The sequence below is a fragment of the Musa acuminata genome, chromosome BXJ3-5 (assembly GCF_036884655.1).
Source record: "Musa acuminata AAA Group cultivar baxijiao chromosome BXJ3-5, Cavendish_Baxijiao_AAA, whole genome shotgun sequence".
NCBI lineage: Eukaryota > Viridiplantae > Streptophyta > Magnoliopsida > Zingiberales > Musaceae > Musa > Musa acuminata.
This window is the reverse complement of record NC_088353.1, coordinates 37,797,166-37,821,969: the sequence shown is the minus strand read 5'-3', so window position 1 is coordinate 37,821,969 and position 24,804 is coordinate 37,797,166. Positions and strand designations below refer to the sequence as shown.

At 33.2% G+C, this 24,804-nt stretch overlaps 3 protein-coding genes across 4 annotated transcripts in view; 2 read left to right on the top strand and 1 right to left on the bottom strand.

The window, feature by feature from the left end:
- Positions 1 to 698: 698 nt before the first annotated feature.
- LOC103985684 (nascent polypeptide-associated complex subunit alpha-like protein 1) lies at positions 699 to 3,325 on the top strand. The gene is made up of 4 exons (XM_009403467.3): positions 699 to 845; positions 929 to 1,022; positions 2,218 to 2,354; positions 2,790 to 3,325. Exons 1-4 carry the CDS (start codon positions 732 to 734, stop codon positions 3,129 to 3,131), a joined length of 687 nt encoding a protein of 228 aa, XP_009401742.3. The 5' UTR covers positions 699 to 731; the 3' UTR covers positions 3,132 to 3,325.
- Positions 3,326 to 6,390: 3,065 nt separating this feature from the next.
- Positions 6,391 to 8,632, top strand: LOC135637958 (transcription factor bHLH57-like). 2 transcript variants are annotated; one of them, XM_065150861.1, is made up of 4 exons: positions 6,391 to 6,815; positions 7,017 to 7,619; positions 7,715 to 8,113; positions 8,198 to 8,632. In XM_065150861.1, exons 2-4 carry the CDS (start codon positions 7,092 to 7,094, stop codon positions 8,279 to 8,281), a joined length of 1,011 nt encoding a protein of 336 aa, XP_065006933.1. In that variant the 5' UTR covers positions 6,391 to 6,815; positions 7,017 to 7,091; the 3' UTR covers positions 8,282 to 8,632. The 2 variants fall into 2 exon arrangements, with proteins under 2 accessions (XP_065006933.1, XP_065006934.1); XM_065150862.1 differs by having other exon boundaries at positions 6,391 to 7,619.
- A 7,012-nt stretch (positions 8,633 to 15,644) lies between these two features.
- Positions 15,645 to 24,804, bottom strand: part of LOC135638158 (MADS-box transcription factor 50-like) — a 62,486-nt gene continuing 53,326 nt past the window's right edge. The window contains exons 3-8 of the mRNA XM_065151134.1: positions 16,803 to 16,881; positions 16,479 to 16,540; positions 16,297 to 16,396; positions 16,161 to 16,202; positions 16,038 to 16,079; positions 15,645 to 15,962 (exon numbers count right to left, since the gene is read on the bottom strand). Of these exons, the coding sequence (XP_065007206.1) occupies positions 15,807 to 15,962; positions 16,038 to 16,079; positions 16,161 to 16,202; positions 16,297 to 16,396; positions 16,479 to 16,540; positions 16,803 to 16,881 (481 nt within the window). The 3' untranslated portion in view covers positions 15,645 to 15,806. The remainder of the gene's footprint in view (positions 15,963 to 16,037; positions 16,080 to 16,160; positions 16,203 to 16,296; positions 16,397 to 16,478; positions 16,541 to 16,802; positions 16,882 to 24,804) is intronic.

Genomic DNA, 24,804 nt, shown 5'->3' with positions numbered 1-24,804 from the left:
ATGTAATTATGTTCCTCTGAAGTTTGTGATTTCATATTTAATTAACCCTCTAAATTTAATTAGTATATATCTTTTAAATATAATAAATCATTGTAATTAGTATTCATCAACTCACCATCAGTATAATAATATTGAATCTCCTCCAAGTGACATCCTTTTAAAATATCAGAAAAGAATGAGTCAAATAATAAGTGAAACCGATAGTAACCAAGATTCATTAAATGAATGCTAAAAATTGTGATGTATACGAAGAATTTAAATATTTGACGAATAGATAGATATGCAAAATCATCTAAGAACAACGACACCATGGGTATCTATAACTATTGTCGATTAGTTTTTGAGCTTGTTCTTATCTACAAGTTTATTAGATAGATTCATTTATTTATTTGATAAAAGATATTTCTTTCTCGGCATTTAATTCCATGTCACGAAGCGTTGATGAGACTCTATATGCATTAATTATAAATGTTCTTCAACTCACCTAATCCAAACATGGATCTTTAATTAGGATCCATTAACCATAAATGTGTCTAACAAATGTTATACCGGGTAACGCGTATAAATCTGATACCCAACCCGAGATATAGTATATGGATCGTCATTTCTGGATCCGCAGGTTTATTGGTTCGGGCCCAGATAATCAAACCCGATAACATCCCCGCATACAAATCCACGTTCTCTTTATCCAAAGCCATTGTGCGGACGGCGAGAGAGCCGCGGGAGCGAAGATGCCCGGCCCGGTAGTCCACGGCGAAGAAGAGCAGCTCCTCTCCGCCCAAGAGAAACAGGAGGAGGAGGAGGAGGAGCAGCAGCTGCAAGAACAACAACAGGGAGAGCGAAAGGTCCGTTGACTCACATTGCCCTTTCACTTCGAAATACCGTTGTTCGTTTCTACATTGTGGAAGCATAATGAGGGTCTTTGCAGGAGGACGACGCTCCCATCGTCGAGGACGTCAAGGAGGATGACAGCGACAACGAGGACGCCGACGACGACGATGATGACGGCGGCGGCACCGAAGGTGAACATGCACATACTCTCTCTCGCACTCCATCCTCTCCTTTATGTCACATTTTTCCAGAGATTTTGGACCTCAATTTGGACGGCATCGATTTGGCTGTTGCAGAAATGGGTCTCTTTTAGGGTTTTGTAATTGCTCGAGTGGTTCGAATTCTAGTGGTTGTTCAGATGAACTTGTTAGAGATGCAAGAGAGGAAGGGGAAGTTGGAATCGCACCTTGATTAGGAAACATAGATATGTTGAGCTTTTGCTCACATCTCTATAAAAAAAAATTAAAGATATTTATCTCTGGTTGGATACTCTCTCATAAGGGAGATAAAAGTGGAGAAGAGCCATCCAAGAAGAAAGGGAAAAATCGATACCTCTACCAGTTAGGACATGGGAGTGAGAGATGATGATTTCTTTAATACTTTAATACCTCTGCTTTCGATTCAAAAAGAAGAGGGAGGGGTCCGAGAAATTGGATTGTGGATTCCTCTGTTAATATTTGCTGCTCTCTGTTTCAGTCCTGGGTATGGTCGTAACTGTTTATATACAAACCGTGGTGATGCTAATGGACTTCAACACGTTTCATGCCAAAGACAAAATTAACAAGGCTAGTTACACCAGTGTAAGTAGCCTTTTTCATTAAAATCTTAGCCATAATCTGTATCGCATGTCCTAACTATTAGACATGCCAAGTTTGACTAAAGCATTCACTTTTACTAGCAACCTCTTTAGTTCTTCCTGCATTCGGCCACATTGTTTTTGGCCCATGCCCTGACAGTATCCTTGACATTCTTGATCTTCTTTAGCCAGAGTATTTGCAGAGTAATCAACCAAATGTAAAGCAGCATTCCATGTTCCATCGGTGAGGATGGGAAGGAAGTTTCATAGGAGAACCACAATCTCTGATATAAACTAGATTAATGTGGCTCAACCTATTTTCTTGATATAGAGTCCACTATAATTTTTAACTTGGCAAATCATGCTGCTGCTTTGTATGATAATGCAGCTTAAGTTTGTCAAAGGTTTAATTTGTGTCACTTAGGTGACATAACCAATTTGTCTACTCTTTATTTTTAATTCACAAATTGCTGCTACTCGAGTTCATTATGAGAAGGCATAATCTGTGTTTAAAAATTGTTACGAGGGTTATATGGTTTGACCTATTTAATGAGCCTGTAGGATTTTCTTTTGTTTTCTTTACTCAATAGGTGACCATGGAGCAAGTGGAAATGACACCACCACTAAGCAGAGCAGGAGCGAGAAAAAGAGCCGCAAGGCGATGTTGAAGCTAGGGATGAAACCTGTCACAGGAGTCAGCAGAGTTACTATAAAGAGAAACAAAAATGTAAGTATGCTAAAAATTCCAGAAAGATGGATCTAACATCAAAAAACATTCTACCAACATAATTACTATAATTATCTTCTGGTCTAGGTGAAGGTACAGTAATTCAATATTCAAAGCTCATGGTGATAATAATCATTGAAGTTCTTCTTGGACTAAATCACATTGATCACAAGTAAAAATGATGAATCTCCAGCCATCACAAACCTTACCTGTAGCTTGCTAAATGCTCCAGCTTGCTTGGCATGTAAAAGAAATGTGTGAAGTTGACAATTTGATGAGAAGCTTCTACAAACTATATTTCTATGATATGGAGTCAGTTATCTTCTAGGTTTAGTTAGCACTTATGGAAATTAATATTACAAGTTTTACCGTAACAGTTGTTTTCATTGTAAATTCTCATTGCCACTACATTTATTCCTTTTTTCTGTCAACTAGATATTGTTTGTCATCTCAAAACCTGATGTCTTCAAGAGCCCCAATTCTGATACATATGTCATCTTTGGAGAGGCAAAAATAGAGGACCTGAGCTCCCAGCTGCAAACCCAAGCTGCTCAACAATTCAGGATTCCGGACCTCAGCAACAAGATGGCTAAGGTGGACGTATCTTCTAGTGCAACGACTGGGGGGGAAGTAGAGGAAGTTGATGAGAGTGGACTGGAACCTCGGGACATTGATCTTGTCATGACACAGGCTGGTGTGTCCAGAGCAAAGGCTGTCAAAGCTCTAAAGACAAACAATGGAGATATTGTCAGTGCTATTATGGAGCTCACTGCCTAGTAAGAATCATCAATTTAGATAGATTGCGAGCATTATTTTGGATACTGCAGTTGGGAGTTTATTGAGTTGTTTGGAATATGGATTTTTCAAATTTGCATCTGCCACTTCGTATCTTATGGAAGTAATATGGTCTCGTCTCAAACTCATTATCTTATTTGAGAGACCAATCCTTTTGGTTTTCTGAGAGATGTTCATTTCTTTGTCATTCTCAAATTGATCTATTTCTTTTGTTATGCTACGGAACATTTTACTGACAATATGCCTGTGAATTTCGAGCAATCCTTTTTGGTTTTGAACTATCTAAAGAAATTAAAGCTCTTTTTCTTTTCACAAAGCATCTGTTGGATTTGGATGATTGCCAACTAAAGTTATTATTTGCACTGATGCTCGTAATTAAGTCAAAACAAAATATTAATTTAACCGTTTGGCATTTGACATTTTTCATTCAACGCTTTCTTTGTTTGTAGTACATTTCCAGCTTTGGTTCTTGTGGTAGGTCAAAACGGAGTGAGTCGGTCATTATTAGCCAAAAGATGATGGAACAACAATATAAATCAAAATAATTTTCTGTGTACAGTAACAAAGGATGATGTATCATACAAAATAAGAAATAAAAATGATGATGTATGATAAGAAATAAAAATTATCATACAAAAAATTTATATCATAATTGAAATCAAACATCGTATATCAGAAAAAAGTGATGCATATATTTTAAACACAATAATCAATAGAGTACTTTGGACATAGTGTAGTATCTTCTTGTGATTTGCACTGTATATTCTCATCATGATATTGCACATATTGTGAATCTATACAAGAAAAAACTATACTTTGTTTTCCTAGGACTAAGATTATTGATGGATTAAAGACTAGAAAAAGAGACCAAGCAATAACAAAGGACTTAGAAAAAAATAATTATGAGAGTTCCATCAAAATTGTTTCTTAATGTTTCATGAACTTCTTTTCTATTGAGTAGTATCTTAATTAGAATCTAATTAAAATTTTAATATATTGTAATCAATTAAATAAAGTTATATAATTTCATATTCTCTCACTTAACCCATTAACTGATAATATATCAAACAAAGGGTTTAAAAATCAAAATAATTAAATTAAAATTTAATTAAAATAGGCTAATTTTAAAAAATATTTTACACATATACATAAACATAATAATACTATATTAAGTCTAACAATCAATATGAGTTATAGCAATTGTATGTTATCAATGTCATAATCTTTTCTATATACTATAACATTATCAGTTTTCTCTAAGAAAGTTCAAAATGACTTTTGTAATTTGTTTTATCAAGATAATCCTATTATCATATTCAGTCATAATATATATACATAAATATAAACTAAAAGTAAAAAACTTTAATTATATAAGTAAAAAATTATTTTTCTAAACTATTTTTTAAACATCTAGTACTTTATGTTAATATGTTTAGAACAACTAGAATACTCGTCATCTTAAAAAAAAATACTAATAAAATATCTTAAGTGACTTAACAATTAAGTCTGATCACACCAAGTCCTATGATAAAATTTCACTATCGTAAAACTTGATTAGTAGACTCAAAGCATGCAAAAAAATAATTTATATTATTTAATAATATAATAATATATTATTTTATATTTTTTAATTATCCTTTCAATTAATATAAATATAAATATAAAAGTAGATTTCGTACTTTTGAGATAATTTACAAAAATAACATATAAAAAATAATCATTTCAAGCTTATTTTGTCTCATGTATATGAGCATATAGCCATTTATCCTTTGTAAATATTTTATTATTTTCTTTACACATTTTAATATTTTATTTTTAGGTAACTCTAATATCTACTCGGTACTTCAATTATAAAAGTAATATATAGTCTAATATAACCTTAAGTATATAAAAGATTTTTAATTGCCTATGCTAAGAAATATTTTTTTCTTTTTCAGATCATTTTAAAAACAATGGTTTTGGTTGAAATTTTTATTTTGACATTTGTTAAATAAAATTACTGGACTCGATCAATTACATACTAACTCTAATATCTACTCACTATTCAGTGGTCAAAATCTTAATTGAGGTCAAAATTGAGATCTGGATCAAAATCTCAATTCGGAGCAGATTTGGTCAAAATTGATTTTGACCAAAGTCAAAATCACATCTGCGATAACTTTGTGACCTCCAGCATCTTGTTAACGGTAGCCCGGCGACGTCCAAAACCACTACGCACGGCCAACTCCCCATGGGCTCCTTTCATGGCGATCTCTTCGCAGCCAATGGCACGTCAACGATGTGGTACAATCCAAGTTCAAAGATGAAACATAATTGGATGGCATGATGGAGCGATCATATGATCAGAACAAAAATAATATTATAATATAAATTAAATAGATCTAATACATAAATATATCTAAAACCTTTTGAACACGATATCATAATATAAGGACTAGACTTTCCTTCCCTTTCTATTATTAATAGAGTAGAAGAAAAGTCATATAGATCTCAGACCTATATATATATATATATATATATATATATATATATATATATATATATATATGAGAACAGGAGTAGTAGAAAAAGATAATTAGGAGAGTTATAACGATTAAAATCATCTCCTAAGATTTTATAATATAAATAAATTTATTTCTATTGATCAATAATCTTAATTAAAAATTAATTAAAGCTTTAATATAACTTAATCAATTAAATAGAACGATATAATCTTGACCGCAAATACTCCAATTGTTATCTGTGTGAACTAAAGAGACGACGAACCACAGTGGAAAGGCTTTTTTGACGGGCTTACGTTACATACAGGTATCTCAGGCTGCGGTTGGTGTGATTTGGAGCTTTGATTCTTGCTGCAACAAAGTTCACCAACAACAGTTTCCTCTTCCTAAAGCTGCCATCTAACTCTGTGGTTAGTTCACCAATGCCGTACCCTTTTTTGGCTATACTTGAATCTAGAATTAAGATAAGGTATGGGAAAGAGAGAAGGCAAAAGACTGACCCCACAAAGAGTGAGAGAGAGAGAGAGAGAGAGGAACCTACGTCTGTGGCCGGGTTCTGTCGCCGCTGCTGGACAAATCTGCCACCAAAGCAACAATGCACGGCCTCTAAATCACCACATCTGTAGCCCCCCCTAAACACTGCTCTGTGTCCCATAGCTCCTCTCTATCTAGTTAGTATAGGACGAGTTATAAATCACCCCTTCCCTTCTCACACCAAATCAAATCCCTCATTTCTTCTTTCACCACCTCAGGTTCGTTTAGTCGTGCAGCTTAGTAGCTATCTTAGATTGTGCACTGTAGCTCTTTGTCCACATTTCAGCCTCCATGTTGCTCCCTGGCCTCGCTGCTTCTTCCTTCAACCAGCATTTATTTAGTATCCTGAACACACGCAAGGAAGGAATGAGCAGAGTTCGTGATGAGTATTATACTTTCTGTGCATGCATTTAGTGTAGCAGGCGGAAGATAAGCCGGATCTAAGTTTTGACTGTGAAGGCGAGAAGTGGGAGGAGGAAAGCGCCATTTGAGGAATTAAGGACAGGTTCAGTCAAAGGAACCGCTGCAGCTGCCGGTAGGAGGAACGGGAGCGGCCAAATCCTCATCCGTGGCTGCTGCATCTGCTGCTCTTTCTATGGTGCAGCTCTGAGGACTCGTTAATGACTCCTTTGTACGACTCCCAAGTATTCCGACCTCTTCTTTCGTTCAATATTTTCCTGTCTCTTTCTATCTCACTCAATCTGCTCGAAGAAGACTGACTTGTGGATGGAAGAGAGATGGATAATGACTCCCACTTTGAGACATTCCATTCAATGCGCTGCAAGTGTTTTTTTTCTCTCCATATCTTTTTATTTCTTTGTTTCTGAAGCAGCTGTTTGGGGATGAGTTGAGCTCGAAGGGCAAGGAAGCAAGGGTAGCTCGCGCAAGATTTCCCGATCACTTTGAAATGAGCTGTGGGGGCCTGTTCTCGCGTCAAATGCCTTTCCTCCAACTCCTCCAAGGAGCCATGCAAGCAGAGGAAGAAATGGTGGGAAAGGAAGCCCAGCTTCATTTACAACAGTATCAGCAACGGAGCTTGTCCACCTCCTACCCACAGGAAACCAACTTCCAGCTCCACCAGATGCGGACCCAAAGCTTGAAGCAACAGCGGACGACCGAGATGGACTCATCCCCCGCGGCGGAGCAACTGGAGAGTTGCATCACTCACTTATCTGAATCGGAGACGAGAACCGTGGTGCACGAGCTCCCAACGATGGCGGCCACGACGGGTCTCATCGTGACATCCGCCGCGGCAACCTGCTCCGGCGAAAGGAAGAAGAGGATGCGCCGGCGGCCGGCGTCGGCGTCGAAGAGCGCGGAAAAGGAGGAAAGTCAAAGGATGACTCACATAGCAGTCGAGCGCAACCGCCGGCGGGTCATGAACTATCACCTTGCTACCCTCCGCTCCCTGATGCCCCATTCCTTCGTCCAACGCGTACGCACTGTAGTTCTCACTCCTAACACAACCCTCCCGTACGTTTCTCCCATCGAAAGACTTCAACTCCATGTAGCTGCTTTTGCTGAGTGCAGGGCGACCAGGCATCCATCGTCGGTGGAGCCATCGAGTTCGTAAAGGAGCTCGAGCAGCACCTCATCTCGCTCCGGGCACAGAAGCGGCTCCAAGCATCGGTGTCCGTTTCATCGAGGTCCGACGACAACGACAAGTGCAGTGCGCCTGCTCTGCACGACGGTTTCTTCACCTCGTCACAGTACAGCGGTTACTTGGAGTCTCAGGAGGAGGATGCGACAGCGGTGGACGTGGAAGCGACGTTAGTGCAAGGGCAAGTGAACCTTAAGGTGGCCGCGCAGCGGCGCCGGGGGCAGCTGGTGCGAGCCATGGCTGCCATAGAGGAGCTCCGGCTCTCCATCCTGCACCTCAACATCACCACCCTCGAACCCCCTTCCATCCTTTACTCCATCAACCTCAAGGTTCGTTCGTCGGCCGCTCCCTGTTTCATTAATCAATCATAAGCAGTCATCCCACGATTGGCTTAAGCGACGGTGGTGGTGCAGATGGAGGAAGACTGCAAACTGGGGACAGCGGATGAGGTTGCGACGGCGGTGCACCAGATCTTTAGCTACATCAACACCAGTTAATGACATGACACTGGAATTGTCGGGACGCATGAGAGAAACAGGGAAAGAGTGGGGAGGGGACGGCTCGAGGGTGGACCCCGGCCACTATTGCTCAACTGTGCGGAAGAGCGCAGCAGCAGCAGCTTTCTTTCATCCTTATACATGAAGTGATGGGAACTTGTACTCTTTGGACTGCTTTTTGCCAGCTTTCTTCTCTCTTCGTCTTCAATTTTCCGAGTTCCATTCCGGAACGGATGCTGAACTTTTTCTTGGGTGTCGGAAATCGTGTTTTTCTTAGAATCATGATTACAGAAGCAGCTGGCCGAGCTTACCATGCTATCTTATCTAATAACGTGCGTTATCATTCAACTATGTTCTGAGAAGTTTGTGCATCTCTTGTGCGTCTCTTCCACTTTTTAGTCGGTGGATGCCATACTTATCGACGATCATACAACCTTTTGGATGTGTTGGGTGTCTACAAATGATAGAGAGAAGAGAAGAACTACAAAGGATAATATCGTAGTAGAACTTACCATCTATCATATCCGAATCTCTGTGCCTCTTTTAATTATATCATCTCATCTACTATTGTATTTACGACATTCCTTTTGCACTTTATTTATAAAGGATTAATTCAGATTTTGATTTCAAGTATGATAAAGACTTCTATTTAAGTAAAACTCTTAAAATAAAATTTTATATAATCATAAAGTTTAAGTTAATATTCCAACCTCCTTTCTTAAATTACATTTTATAAAAGAAATTATGAAAAACATTGAAAATTGATGCTATCTCATTTGATGTTGTTGTTACATGTAATGTTTTTTTGGAATCTATAAATTTTGAGCCATATAATCCATGATATCATGTGCTCAATCTATCATATCCATCTTAATCAATTATATAATTCTGATTTGTCTCGAACCATCAAATTAGATTTATGAATTGATCTTTAAATATAAAATCAATATGTTGATTAAGAAAATTGATCAATTTTTACAACTCTTGAATCTTGAATACAAATGTCAATATAAACATCATCTTATTTTGGATATTTAATGATTAAATTTATAAATATTTATTTTTTAGTAAGATAAATATACTTTTATGCTTCTGATGAATATAAAATTATCTACTCCAACAAAATAATCTATTCTTATCGTAATCTAATCAATCTTGCTTTTGTACTATCTTGATCTTTTCAATCTCCATATTTTATATGGGAATCTATCATACATAATGAGGTTTCTTCTTTATTTGATAAAACTTTCTTTTTGGTTTATATCATGCTCTTCTTCTAATTTATCTTCTAATAGTATAGGAGGATATATACCTATTTTATAAATACTTTCTAAGATTTACTAGGCTTCTGTTTCAATCTTTGCTCCAAATTTGTATTAAAAACACATTATTTATTATTGTTTGAGATATTAGCTTTAGAGTTCTTTTTATCTTATCCGTTAAAAACCAAATCTTCTTTATGTTCTTCAGGAGAGTAATACAATTTTTTTTATCATTTGTCATATCTTTGAAATCATCTTTTAAACCTTCATATTTGAAAAAAATTATATCATAATATTCAATCTCCAATAATTTTTTTTCATCAAAAGTCAGTAAAAAAGAGATCCAAAATAACTTCTAAAACCATCATCCATATCTTTAATATTTTCTTTTAAAAGCAATCAAACTTTCAATCTGTTGATTTTTCATCATCCATATCTTTGATTTTTTCATCAAACTGTCATATCTTTGATTTTTCTCTATCAACTCGTCAATGTCGTGGTGATCTCTTTTGTCAATTTACTTTCTCCTATATGCTATCTAATGTGTTAACTGTGTTTTTACCTTCGTATCTCCTTTGATAGTTGTCAACTTAAAATATGATCTTTATCGATGTCAAGATTAATTCTTCATGACACTGACTCCAGATCTCTCCCTTTGGTTTCTCTCTCAGGGATTTTATCTTTCCTTGATTTTTCTCTAGTAGTTTCTCTCCTTGATTTATTCCATAGTCATTCCTCTCTGGTTGATTTTTTCTCTATAGGTTTTCTCTTCTATAGTTTCTCTCTCATTGATTTTCTTTTTCCTATTTCTCTCTTTAATAGAATTTTTTTCTCCTTTATTTCTTTTAAAAGAGAACCTCTAACTAGCCTCCTACTGAAATAAGATAAACACAGTATCTATTTCTTTCTTAAAACTTGTTGATTCCAACCCTCTCTCCTAGGGCAGATTGCTCCCTCTCTTTATGTATCTATTCAAGATATAACTTGAGCTTGAGGATCAAACTTGTAAGATCAAACTCACTCTGATATAATGTTGGAAAATTTCTCGGAAAGGTAATGGACATTAACAAATGATAGAGAATAAAGTAGAAGAATAGAGAAACTAAAAACTCTTATTAATCATAATAACTTACAATCTATTAGACTTTGAATTTTAAAATCTTTTTTAGCTTTAATTAATCTCTCCTACTATTATATCTAAAGAATTATATTAGTCTTCTATTTATAAAGGATCAACTCAAGACCTTTGTTTCAACTATGATTAGGACTCATGTCTTAGCTAATACTCTTAAATTAAAATTCCAAGTTTAAATTAATATTTTTGGATAGTTTATCATAAAACCTAAAGTAATGGGCTTTTATCAAATGATGCCATTTTATTTGACTTTTACAAAGGGACATCACATTTTAAAAAAATTCTGATAATACCTTTGTACAGGGCTATTTTAAGCCTAATCGATCTGTGGACTTGTTTAGTTTGAATCAGGTTGATTCGGGTCATATCCCTTCGGATCAGGTTGAGTCGAATCTGTTATGTTCAAGTTACACTCAAATTATACTTATTTATAAAATATATTAAAATATAATTATTTTTTGTATAAATTTATTCTAAATTTATCATAAAAGTAAAAATTAATAATTTTTTTTGTTAGAATCATATTATGTAATATAAAATTCTCAAAGTTTTGATAATTATTTATCCAAAAAATATCTTAAAAAATTATTAATAATAAAATAGGTTAGGTAATTGAATTTAACTAATTTTAATTTTGATTATATCTAAGTCAATATAGGAAATTAGAAATAGGAAATGTAGGATTTTGTGATTAGTTTTATGATGAATTTAAGATAATTTTATATAAAAATTAATATATTTTTAAGGATAAATCAAGTTTTTTAGTCTTAAGATAAATTTATAATAATTATATATATAAGTTGAATATGATATTTATAGACATATGTTACTTTTTATTTTATTTTATTTTATATTTTTGTCAATTTTTTTAGCATTTGAACAGTATGTATTTTTTCTTTTTTCTCCTTAGTTTTCTTATTTTTAACAAATTATAATGCATCCTATCATATGATATTTATAGACATATGTTAATATTTTTTATTTTAATTTTTTTGATATTTTTTTATCAATTTTTTAGCATTCGTATAGAATGTCTTTTTTCTATCTTCTCCTTAGTTTTTATATTTTTAATAAATTATAGTACATCTAATCAATATATTTTTTACATTTGAGCATCTAAAGAAGTCAACAATATATATAAAAAATTTGGGCTAAAAAAATTCCTTAATAGGTGTTGCCTATTTTAGAGAATTTTTTAGTATTTTTATATATTTTGAGCATCTCAACATGTGTGCCATTTTTTATTTTCTATTTATTTTTTCTAAAAATATAACACATCCATGTAATATTATTTCACATTTAAGCTTCTAAATAGGTCTTCAAAATATATATATAATTATATATGTACTATATATATAATTATAATTTGGTCTAGAAAAAAATATTTCCTAATAGGTGATGTATTGTTTTTGACAAAAAAAAAAAAGTACATTGCATAGATGCACTATTCAAAATAATCTCAAATTATTAGAAAAGCTTTGAATTGGATACTTGTGGATATATGTTACTATTTTTTTATTTTAGAAATTTTAATTATTTTTATGGATTTTTTAGCATATGAACAATATGTCAGTTTTTATTTTCTATTTTTTAAATATTTCTAACAAATTATAATGCATTCATGCAATGTTTTTTCATATTAGAGCTTCTAATAGGTCAACAATATATTAAAAAAATTGGTGTAGAATTTTTTTTTTCTTATAGGTGATATATTATTATCGAGGAAAATTGAAAAATAGTGCTTCAATGTGATGCACTTTTCAAAATGATCTAAATTTTTTAGAAAAGCTTTGAATAGGATACTTATAAATATATGTCCATGGGCTTTCGTTTAAAAAATATTAATATTTTTATGAATTTTTTAATATCTAAACATTGTATCATTATTCTTATTTCTTCTTGTTTTTTTCTATTTCTAACAAATTATAACTTACTAGCCATTTTACCAGTCTCCTTAATAGAGTTAAAAATGTTAAACCAGTAGTGAACCATCTGAACCCGAACAGGTTAACAAAGTACTCCAAATGCCAGTGTTTTGGATGAAAAAAATAGTTGTTCAGTTGTCTAGGGTTAAATGGATAAACTATCTCACTAAGAAGTACTGTTTGGCCATTTTTCAACGTAGAAACGCTTTGCAGGAAAAAAAAGTAAAAAGTTAGGAGTGTTTTTTTAAAAATTTATCCATATATTTTTAATTTGTCTATATATTTAAAAATAAATATAACTCGAGCTTGAATGTAATAATTTTTTAATAACTTAGAATACTTTTTATAAAAGTTAATATATTTTTAGGATAACTCAACTTTTTTTTTAAATTTTATAATATATTAATTTTATATAAAATATATATTTTTAAATATATTTTCTATAAACAAACATAACTCGAGTGTAATAAGTTTTGTAGATAAATTGTGAGGAGGAAGAGATGAAGGAGGAGGGGCGAGAGAGGTAGATGAGGGAAAAGGAGAGCGAGTGTTGAATTCCGGATTTTGATGATAAAATTAGTGATGTATTTATTAGACTAATATACTTTTGAAATAAGTGGTCAACTATTGAGTAAGAGAGTCGAACATCATACTAGAAAATTATTATCTCAAAAATTAGATATCAAATTGGAGGATTGATCGACTTTGTGATAAAAGTTCGGGCATTGTGCCGAAAGAATTGAATATTGCACCAAAAGATTGGATGTCGTGGAAAAGTTGACATATTAGTGGAATGAGCGATATAATGAAGGAAAGGGTGATGTACTGAAGGTTCAGATGAAGTGTCGGAAGATTGGATGACATATCGAAATAATGTATAATATGGAAAAAGCTTTGTAAATATGTCGAATGTATGGTTGATCTGGCAAAGTCTTGATTGAGGTCATTATAGGTCAATTTGAGTTAGTATTGAGCCGAAATAATGTTAACTTATTAAGAAAGCCATTGGGCTTGAAGTCGGGTCGAATTGGTCTCATTAGAAGGCCAAGACAATGGTCTAAACTATGCTTAGGTAATGGTATCGCTAGGCTAGGTGATAGTACCTCCTAAGTTAGCCGATAAGTACTGTTTATGCTTTGTCAATCTTTCCGACGGTAGTATTGCTTGTAGCGATGATATGACCACTTGCTTAGGGCAGTAGTAGTATGATCCAGAATTCAAATTTTCTAGTGAGAGTACCATCTGAGTTCAGATTTGCAATATGATTATGACGGTAGTACCATCTAGTGTTGACGGTAGTACCATCTATACCTCAAAATTTTAAGAATTTAAAATTTTGATTCTATTCTTAAAGCCTTTTGGGCCTATAAATGTCCCATTTAGGTTTAGTTGATGAAGCGTCAATTATTGAGCTAGTAAGTGTTGTCAACTATTATTTTGAGCATAGTTTGAGCTCCTCCTCCTCTTGAGTTTGGTTATAATTCTAGGCTATAGAAAGTGAGAGATCTCATATAAAAATAGAGTGAATATTATCTCCTTAGCTTGAAAAAAGAGAAAATTATAATAAGAATAGCTAATCTTTACCCGTTAAAAAGAAAATTGATAATGAAAACCGATAAGTTTCGATAGAAAAGGAATTGAGAATAGACGTAGGTCGAAAAGATTGAATCACTATAAATTGATTTACCCCTTTTTACTTATCATTTACTTGTGATTTAATTTTATTAATTTTACTTGTAAGTTTAACTTGATCAATTGAGTTTTAAAAATATATTGATTTATAGATGAAGTTTTAAAATCGATTAAAATTACTATTACACTAATTCCCCTATAGTATAGTATGGGAGAAAAGGAGCGAGAGAAGACCGAGCTAAAAGAGGTGATGAGATGGGAGAAGGTATCGATGGAGATAAAGTGAGAGGAGAAAGTCAAGGTGGGAGAGAAGGAGTGAGAGAAGACAGAGATGAAAGAGGTGATGAGGTAGGAAAAGGTATCCATGGAGGTAAAGTGAGAGCAGAGAGTGAAGGTGAAGTGTAATGAGGATGAGAAGGGGTGAGGGAGGTGGATGAGAGAGAGAGGAAGGAGTAGGAGAAGACAAAGATGGAGAAGGAAGCCATACATAAGGGGAAAGAGATGATAAAGTGAGAGGTGGAGGTGAAGTGGGAGGAAGATACTAAGGGAGAGGAGAAAGCCAATAGGGAGGGGGAGGAAGTGATGAAGTAGAGGAGGTGGTGGTGGTGGAGGAGAATAAATGGAGGTGAAGGTAGGGGGGGGGGGGGTAGTTTGAAAAAATAAAAAGATAATATAGGATTTAATTAAATCAATCGAATAACTAACATTTAGTTAAATGAGTCTGATCCGTTTCATCTTAAAAATTAGTTCAATCCTAAAAAACTAAGTCAAACATAATTAAATAATAATTAATATCTTTTTAAATTACAATTAGGGTATTTTAATCAAAGTAAAAAGAATGTGTTATGATAAAAATCATATATGGAGGTGTCATTTCAATAAAATTCATTAGTAAAATTTTTTATATCTGATAAAGTATTTAATAATTTTTAATTAAAATATTTTAATAAATAAAAGAGGAGAGTTACGAATATGTAACCACCTTTTTCATCTAAGGTTCCCGGTTCCGTGGCTACAGTACCAAGAAGCCATTTTAAATACAAGTGAGTTAGCCTGAGACTGTGTGATTCCACAGTGAAGCGGTCCAAGTACTAGGGGGCAAACGTAATGCTTACCATGTTTACCCGGAGCGCAAAAATCTGGTTCGCCAATTCATTAGATTCTACTCCTCGTTCAGAGTTCCCAGTTTACACGTGTGCCCTGGAAAGAAACGGATGGCCGGTCTTTTCTTACTCCGATGGATACTCCTGCATCCGCGACACATGCAAACGGACGCAGAATAGGGTTCCTTCGTCATATACGAGATTGACTAACGCAGATCTTCTAAGAGCTTTTGGAAGACATGGTTGTTGTTACGGGACGGGACTTGATCATCATAGTAGCAGCATATACGGTAATAAGAGAGAAGGTTCAGAAAGCAATAATATGCTTCATTGTTGGTTCTCATATATGGTAGCTGAAAGGGCAACATCCATACCAGTTCAGCAGTCCTATTTTGAACATTGCACACTCTGATGAGAAGAATTAGATAAATCTATTCATCAGATGGCTATTCATCGTATGCATGCATGTCACTGATTTGTATACAAATGAGAAGACATGCCATGGGTTCCTTTCCCTGGACACCCAATGCGCAGCTCCGTCTCTACTTCAGTTTGTTGCCCAAGTGTGCTTCGTGGTGGAAATTCCTTGGAACCAGCTGACGGTATCTGAGGCAGTAGCTTGCACTTGAAACATCAAAAAAAGGTCAACATCTCAAATGTTATTTTTGAACGAACAATGAAAGCCATGCTTATTACTACCTTTTCATGTAGTAATGCATTCTCCTTCACCAATGAACTCTCCTGGATTAAGTGAGTTCAGGATATATATTAGTTAAAGCTCTGAGAAGTGCATGCAATACCACAGAGCTTTCAGTAACTTACCTTCACTTTGAGCTTTGCAATCTGCTCTTTTAGTAAATGATACTGAAGGTCACAACAGGTAATTAAGCATGAAAGTATATGGTTTCTACCGATAACATAGATAGAAGTTGCACTACAAGTTTCAGCTATGACTTGCCTTCCTTGCTCTGATGCTGCGCAAGCTTTGTTCTATCTTGCCTTCTAGTTCGTGCAGTTCTGACGATGAGCATGACTCTAGTTCTTCACCCAAGAGCTTCCTGCAGCGGCAAAAGTATGATGCATGTAAGAGTTGATGATTTCAGTAATATGAGATGAGAAGCCAGTCACAGTAGAACTCACTGTTTTGAGGCTTCAAGAGCTTCAATCTTCTTTGCCAAGACTGCCGCTTCACGTTTCCGTTGCTACATACACTCATGCAAACCCCAATCTTAGAATTTAATTGCATGCAAACAGTGGAACAGAATTATGGAGAAATTTAATATTTAAAAACCCATTTTTTGACCTTGAAAAATTAAGTGTTTTGTTTCCATTATCAACTAGCATTTGCTCAATTATTCAACTGAGACAGTGAAAAGTAAACTTGTGAGAGAGAGAGAAATCAAGCAACATATAGCCAAATGCGATGATGGAACCTCCCAAGTCACAAACGGAGAAGTGGTGTACCTCTGTATCTTGGTCCAACGTTGTGGTGCTGGTGTCTTCTATTGAATGTTCCATATAACGTCCAATTGTATTTTTCATGCTACATAACCCCAAGACAAGATTGAAACATATCAGCTTCCCATGCGGCATATGGATGGCACAATGAAAAGAAATATGGGCAGAAGATTGCAACCACGACTGCAGAAACATCATTGCATTGCATGCACAAAAATATATAGAAAAAAACAATGGTGCATAGGGTTTGAGGGTATATCGATCATATGAAATCGCCATTGGTTAGAATCTCATGTACATTATGCTGGAATTTGATTTTAGATTATATTGGTTTGTGTCCAGAGGTGATGTAACATCACAACATCGAGCTATCGGTGACTAAGCTTCACATGAATCATATTATACTTTGATTTTTTTGAGTTATATTAGTCATTGATGAAGACCTCATGCCAATAAGAAATGAAGATCGTAACACATTCCACCTCAGTTCCGCATAAGAAATGAATAAAGAACTTGAATTGACTTACAAGAACTAAAATATATTATCATAAAATTTATAATTAAGCATTCTGGATCTCGATTCAAACTCAACAAAGCTAATAGATCGATACTTCAAACCAAGTCATGAAAACAAAAAAAAAAACAAAAAAAAACACTACCCCTACCTCTTTGAATTCCAATTCACTCTTTCCCTACACAAATCCATTCTCCAGATTTAAGGGATCTCTTTAATAGAAATGGAGGTTTATGTTAATGCCTGGATAAAAGAGAGACAATTGGTCCGACTTACATTCACATCATTGACACGTAATGTTAAAGCTGATGCATTCATTCGTCCTCTCAACTTCACTTTCATTTTATTTTCTTTCTTTTTCATAAATACCAAATAAAAAAAGTAAAATATAATAACATTTCATAAATCAAAACATAACAATCATGACAATTTTTATATTTAAAGAATATATATTTTCATATTTACTTGAAGAATAATCTTTCATTTTTGTGATATATTTGACAAACTTTCATCTTTGTAGGATGGTAATAAATTCTTATATAAATAAAATCCATTGAAATATTCTTTGTGATCATATAGTAGATCAAGTTTTAGTTAAGAAAGAAGTCTTCTATGATGAGAACTCTTTCTGGATTAGAAGATTTTAAAAATCTTACCTTAAATGATTTTAAAAATGTGACAAACGATAAAGATTTTGAGTTACTCTCCATAAATAATAAAGAATGATGATACAAAAATATTGAAGTTAATCTCTAAATAAGTACTAGATAAAAGCATGATTTCATGGATCTCAAAAGTTAAGATAGGAAAAGAATGCTATTGAATCTCGAATTTTGATGATGAAATCAATTGATGAGTTTATGGACTAATAAGCATTTTAGATAAGTGATATAGGAGAAACTTCGAATATAGAAAGGTAAATCGTTGAAGCAAAACAATCAGATATTAGGTCGGAGAGCATCATGTCAGAGTTGAAGCATTGGATCGGAAGGATCGAGCATTGCATCAAGAAGATCGGATATTATGAGAGGTCGATATACCGATTGGATCAGGTAATACGTTGAATGAAAGGATGCTACGTCGGAGGTTCGGACGAAGTGCCAGATGAACATATGACATGCCAGACAACGTAGGCTTCATGATTATAATTATTAAGTCTTGATCGAGATAGTTTAGAGTTTAATTGAGTTGGTTTTGGGGTGTAACCTTGCTAACTTGATTAGGACCCCATCGGGTCTAAACCAAGACTGAATTAGGCCTGTTGAAAGGTCAATTCAATAACCTAGAGTTGGGCTAGGTAGTAGTACCACCCAAGCAAGCGGTGGTACCACCAGTGCCCGGGTTCTCACGTTGTTAGGCGATAGTATCGCTAGACTGTGAGGCGGTAGTAGCGCCCAAGCAGGCGATGGTACCGCTAGAGCCCTGGTTTGCAGGCTTTGTCAGGTGATAGTACCACTAGAGCCTTGGTTCCCAAGCTTTGTCAAGTGGTAGTACCGTCCAACACAAGCGGTAGTACTGCTACTACCATAAAAATAGGGGGATTTAAATTTTTGGCTCATTTTTGAATTCATTTAGGGTCTATAAATATCCTACTTATTGTTGCTTGGTGAAAGTACAAAAACTTATAATTTTAAGTGTGTAAACTCTCTTAAAAATTGTTAAGTCTCTTTCTCCTTGAGTTTAGAAGTCATTCTAAGGGAGGTGTGAGGTCTTCTTATAAAAGAGAGGTGTGAATGTTCTCTCCTAAGCCTATAAAAGGGAGAAAGAGTTGTAATAAGAGTAGTTGATCTTCGCCTAATAAAAAGAAGATCGGTAGTAAAAACAGTAGCCTCGAGAGAAGAGGAATCGAGAGTGGATATAGGTCAAGAGGACCGAACCACTATAAATGTGGTTTGCATTTCTCTTTATGCTTTTCCTTGCTATTGCTAACTGATTTAATTGCCCATTACTCTTACTCACATTCTAAGCTAAATGCATTTTCGATATGTATTTTTTGATTGAACTTTCAAATCGGAACTTTATTTTGAAAGTACTAATTCACCCCCTCTCTTAGTGCCTTTAGGATCCTAACAATTGGTATAAGAGTCTGGTTCTCTTAGTTGGTTTAACACTCAAGAGAGATTAAATGACTTTTTTTAGTAATCAAGAGGGTCACTCTATCACTCGTCCTCCTATGTTTAATGGGACGAACTATATGTTTTGCAAAACATGAATGCAGATTTTTTTACTTTTTATAGATTTTGATTTATGGAACGTTGTTGAGTTTGGTTTTCAAAAATCCTCTAAACTAATAAATGAATGGAATGATCTTGAGAAGAAAATATTTTCTTTTAATGCTAAAGCTATGAACACTTTATCTTGTGCTTTAGACAAAAATGAGTTTAATTGTGCTTCTATATATGAAACTGCATATGATATTTGGCATATACTTGAAGTTACTCATGAAGGCACAAATAGAGTAAAAGAATATAAGATTGATCTTTTAGTATATAGTTATGAATTATTTAGAATGAAGTCAAGCAAAACCATTAGTAATATGTACACCCATTTTATGGATGTTATCAATGGTTTGAAAGCTTTTGATAAATGTTATACTAATCTTGAACTAGTTAATAAAATTTTAAGATCTTTTATAAAAAGTTGGGATCCAAAAATAACTATAATTCAAGAAGCAAAGGACTTAACAACTTTCCTCTTGAAGAACTCATAGAATCATTAATGACCTATGAAATGACTTGTAAAATACTCTTTACAAGTCATTTTCACTTAGAAAGCTAAAGTGAATACCACTCGAGCGAAAGCTAAAGTGATAATGATAACATAATACTCTTTACAAGGAGATTTAAAAAGTTTATGAAAAAGAATAAGAGTAATTCTACAAAATGAGAATCTAAAAATAAAAATAAACTTAAAAATGATGTAATAATTTATTATGAATGAAAAAAGCCATGGCCCTTTAAAAATGAGTATCCACAATTAAAGAAGAAGCTGTCAAAGAAGAAGAAAACATTCAAGGTAACATAGGATGAATCAAGTGCATCATAAGATGATAGCAAACCAATGAAGATGAAGTGGCAAACTACACACTAATAGCTTTCAATGACGAGGTATGTGACTCACCTAAAATCTCTTTATTGTTGAATACGAAATTTTGATGATAAAATCAATTGATGAATCTATGAACCAATGAGCATTTGAGAAAAGTGATGCAGGATAAACTGCGATCATAGAAAGATATATCGATTGATGTAAGAGAATCAGACGTTGGGCCGGAGTTCATAATGTCAGAGATCAGGCATCGGGCTAAAAGGATCGGGCATTGCACTAAGAAAATTGGATGTTACAAGAGGTCAACATGTCGATGGATTGGGAAATAAGCCGAAGGAAAGGACGATGCACAAGAAGTTCAAACGAAGTGCCGGATTAACTAATGACATGCTGGACAATATAAGCTTCATCTTTGTAATCATTTTATCTTGATCGAAGTAGTTTAAGTGTTTAATTGAGTTGGTTTTGGGTATAATCATGTCAACTTAATTAGGAACCCATTGGACCTAAATCAAGGTTGAATTGGGCCTATTAGAAGGCTAATTCAATGACATGAGGTTGGGCCAGGTAATAGCACCACTAGACCAAGCGGTGGAACCACCTATGAGTTGGAAAGTATGGAATGTATTTCTCTGAAAAACCCGGTGATAGTACTGTCAGGGTCAGCGGTAGTACTGCCTAAGGTCAGACAATGGTACCGTCCAGACTAGTGATAGTACCATAAGAACACAATCTCCCATACTATATTAGGTGGTGGTATCACCTAATATAGGTGGTGGTATCGCTAGTACCTTGAAAACTCGAAGATTTAAATTTTTGCCTCTATTTCTGAAGTTATTTAGGGCCTATAAATACCCCTCTCATACTTCCTTGCAAGAGTATAAAAAGTTTATGATATTAAAGTGTTGTAAACTCTTGAAAAGTATTGAATTTATTTCTCCTTGATTCTAGAAGTTATTCTAAGGGAGGTAAGAGTTCCTTTATAAAAGAGGGGTATAAGGTTTCTCTCTTAAACCTATGAAAAAGAGAAAGAGTTATAACAAAGGTAGTTGATCTTTACCTATTGAAAGAAGATTGGTAGTCAAAGCCAATGACTTTGAAGGAAGAGGAATCGAGAGTGAACATAGGTTGGGACAACCGAACCATTGTAAATCAGTTTACATTTCTTCTTTTGTCTTAATTTACTATTTATATACTGATTTAATTATTAAGCAATCTTTACTCATACTTTTTTCCAATCACATTTTTTATACGAGTTCATTGATTGAGCTTTCAAATCCAAATTTTTTAAAAGCACTAATTTACCTCTCCCTCATAGTGCCTTTACGATCCTAACAATTAGTATCAAAGCTAAATTTTCTTAGTTGGTTTAACACCTAAGAGAGGCTAAATTATTTTCTTTAGCAATCAAGAGGGTTATTCTATCATTCGTCCTCCTATGTTTAGTGGGGCAAACTACACTTATTGGAAGACATGAATGTAGATTTTCTTGATTTTTATGGATTTTGATTTATAAAATATCATTGAATGTGGTTTTCAAAAAATTTATAGACCAATGAATGAATGTAATAATCTAGAGAAAAAAATATTTTCTTTAAATGCTAAAGCTGTGAACGCTTTATTTTATGCTTTAGACAAAAATAAGTTTAATCACGTTTCTATATGTGAAATTACACATAATATTTGACACACACTTGAAGTTACTCATAAAGGCATTAGTAGAGTAAAAGAATCTAAGATTAATTTTTTGGTATATAGTTATGAATTATTTAGAATGAAATCAAGTGAAACCATTGGTAACATGTATACCTATTTTACGGATGTTGTTAATGGTATGAAAGCTCTTGGTAAATGTTATACTAATCTTGAACTAGTTAATAAAATTTTAAGATTCATTCTAAAAAGTTGGGATTCAAAGGTAATTGTAATTCAAGAAGTAAAGGACTTGAACAACTTTCATCTTGAAGAACTCATACGATTATTAATGACCTATGAAATGTCTTGCAAGGCACATGACGAATATGAGGACAACATTCCAAAAAAACAAGAAGGATATTACACTTAGAACTAAAGAAGATCACTCGAGTGAAAACTCAAGCGATGATGATGACTTGACACTCATCACAAGAAAATTTAAAATGTTCATAAAAAGAAACAAAACAAATCCTATAAAACAAGACTATAAAAATAAAAATGAACTAAAAAAGAACATAATCATTTGCTATGAATATAAAAAGCCAAGACACTTCAAAAATAAGTATCCATAACTCAAAAATATGTATCCATAACTGAAGAAGAAGCTGATAATACAAAAGAAGAAGAAAGCACTCAAGATAACTTGGGACGAATCAAGTGCGTCAAAAAACGAAGAGCAAACCAATGAAGATGAGGTGGCGAACTACATATTGATAGCTTTCAGCAATGAGGTATGTGACTCAACTGAAATGTCTTTACCTTATAATGAATTACTTGATACATTTCATGATTTGTATGATTAACTTAAAATAGTTAGTGAGAAATATAAATTACTAAAAAAGGATCATATTTCTCTTTCTAGTGAATTTGATGAATTAAAAAATGAGTATGACAATTGCATGTTAATATTTTGCATTAAATATGAAGAATTAGACTCATTTAAAAAGGAAAATATGTTATTATAACAAATATTAAAAAAAATAAAATTAGAAACAAATCATTAAACATGATTCTTTTTAACAAATGTTATGTATATAGAAAGGAAAGAATCGATTTTGTGAGTAGTAACACTCAATACAAGCCAACTATATTTGTTAAAAGACCCCATTACATATTTCTCATAAAGTTAAATATAATTTTTATAATAGATATAGTCAGTATGCTTATAAATATTTATTTAAAAAATATAGTTCACATAAATTAGTTTGGGTTCCTAAAGGATCCATAAATGATTTAATGTCAAAAGTCAAGATAGATAGATCTAATCATGAGGGACTCAAAGTTAATGAGTACATAAAACAAACCTTTTTTTCTTGTAGATATGTCTATAATTGAAAACTAGGAGCAAGAGATAGTATCTTGATAGTTGATGCTTAAGACACATGTCGGGAGATCCAACACATTTATCTAAACTTACTAGCCAATACGAAGGATATGTCACATTCAGAGATAATAACAAAGAAAAAATTATTAGCAAAGGAAATATAGGTAACAAATTAAACCTCTTGATTGAAGATGTTTTATTAGTAGATGATTTAAAACATAACTTACTAAGAATTAGTCAACTATGTAATGAGGGATATCACATTAAATTTAAATTTAATACTTGCATTATAGAGATAACACATAAAAATAAATCTATAATTATCTTAAGGAGTAATAATATGTATACTATTGATCTTGATGATTTTTACGATAAAACTTATTTTTTGATTTTAAACGATGATGCATGGCTTTGGCATAGGAGATTAGATCATGCAAGTATGAAATTTATCTCACAAATTATAACTAAAGAACTTGTAAGAGGAATACCAGTTAAATTTGTCAAAGATAAAGTTTGTGATGCATTCCAACTAGTTAAATAAATAAAAATTAGCTTTAAACCTAAAAATCAAGTAAGTACCTCTATATCGCTATAATTAATTCATATGGATTTATTTGGATTAATTGATGTCACAAGTGTAGGAGGTAGTAAATATACTTTTGTGATCATTGATTATTTTAGTATATATACTTGGATATACTTCTTGGCACATAAAAGTGATTATTTTAAATGTTTTACGAAGTTTTACAAACAAGTTCAAAATAAAATAGATTTTATGATTTTTTCTATTTGTAGTGATCATAGTGGTAAATTTAAAAACCATGATTTTCAAAAATTTTATGATTCAAATAGGTATGACAATAATTTCTTTACTCTAAGAAATCCATAACAAAATAAAGATGTTAAGAGAAAAAATAAAAGTTTACAAGAGATGGCAAGGACCATGCTTAATGAATATAGCTTACCTAAATATTTTTGGGTCGAAGCTATTAACACGGCATGCTATGGCATGAATAGTATTCTCATAAGATCACTATTATCTAAAACTCCTTATGAATTATGGAACAATAAAAGACCAAGCATTTCATATTTTAAAGTTTTTTATTTTAAATATTTTATTTTAAATGAAATGGATGCCTTAGAAAAATTTGATGTAAAATTCGATGAAGGTATTTTTCTTAGATATTCCTATATTTCTAAAGCTTATCGAGTTTTCAATAAAAGAACTTTAGTTATTAAAGAATCTATCCATATTATTTTTAATGATTTTATCAAATTTAAGAAAAATAATTTTGATGATGATTTTGAATTTGATACATTGAATTTGAATTAGAATTCTCCTCTCTCAAGTAACTTGGATACATCTACTTCCAAATAATCATTATTCAAGAAATGAAAGTATATAGATTCATATTCTAATGAGCTAA

Excerpts from the sequence above, each read along its gene's own strand:
- LOC103985684 (XM_009403467.3), top strand. The coding sequence starts at position 732 with ATGCCCGGCCCGGTAGTCCACGGCGAAGAAGAGCAGCTCCTCTCCGCC. Across the intron at positions 846-928 it reads AACAACAGGGAGAGCGAAAG|GAGGACGACGCTCCCATCGT; the intron begins GTCCGTTGACTC and ends GGGTCTTTGCAG. Across the intron at positions 2,355-2,789 it reads CTATAAAGAGAAACAAAAAT|ATATTGTTTGTCATCTCAAA; the intron begins GTAAGTATGCTA and ends TCTGTCAACTAG.
- LOC135637958 (XM_065150861.1), top strand. The coding sequence starts at position 7,092 with ATGAGCTGTGGGGGCCTGTTCTCGCGTCAAATGCCTTTCCTCCAACTC. Across the intron at positions 7,620-7,714 it reads CCCATTCCTTCGTCCAACGC|GGCGACCAGGCATCCATCGT; the intron begins GTACGCACTGTA and ends TGCTGAGTGCAG. Across the intron at positions 8,114-8,197 it reads TTTACTCCATCAACCTCAAG|ATGGAGGAAGACTGCAAACT; the intron begins GTTCGTTCGTCG and ends GTGGTGGTGCAG.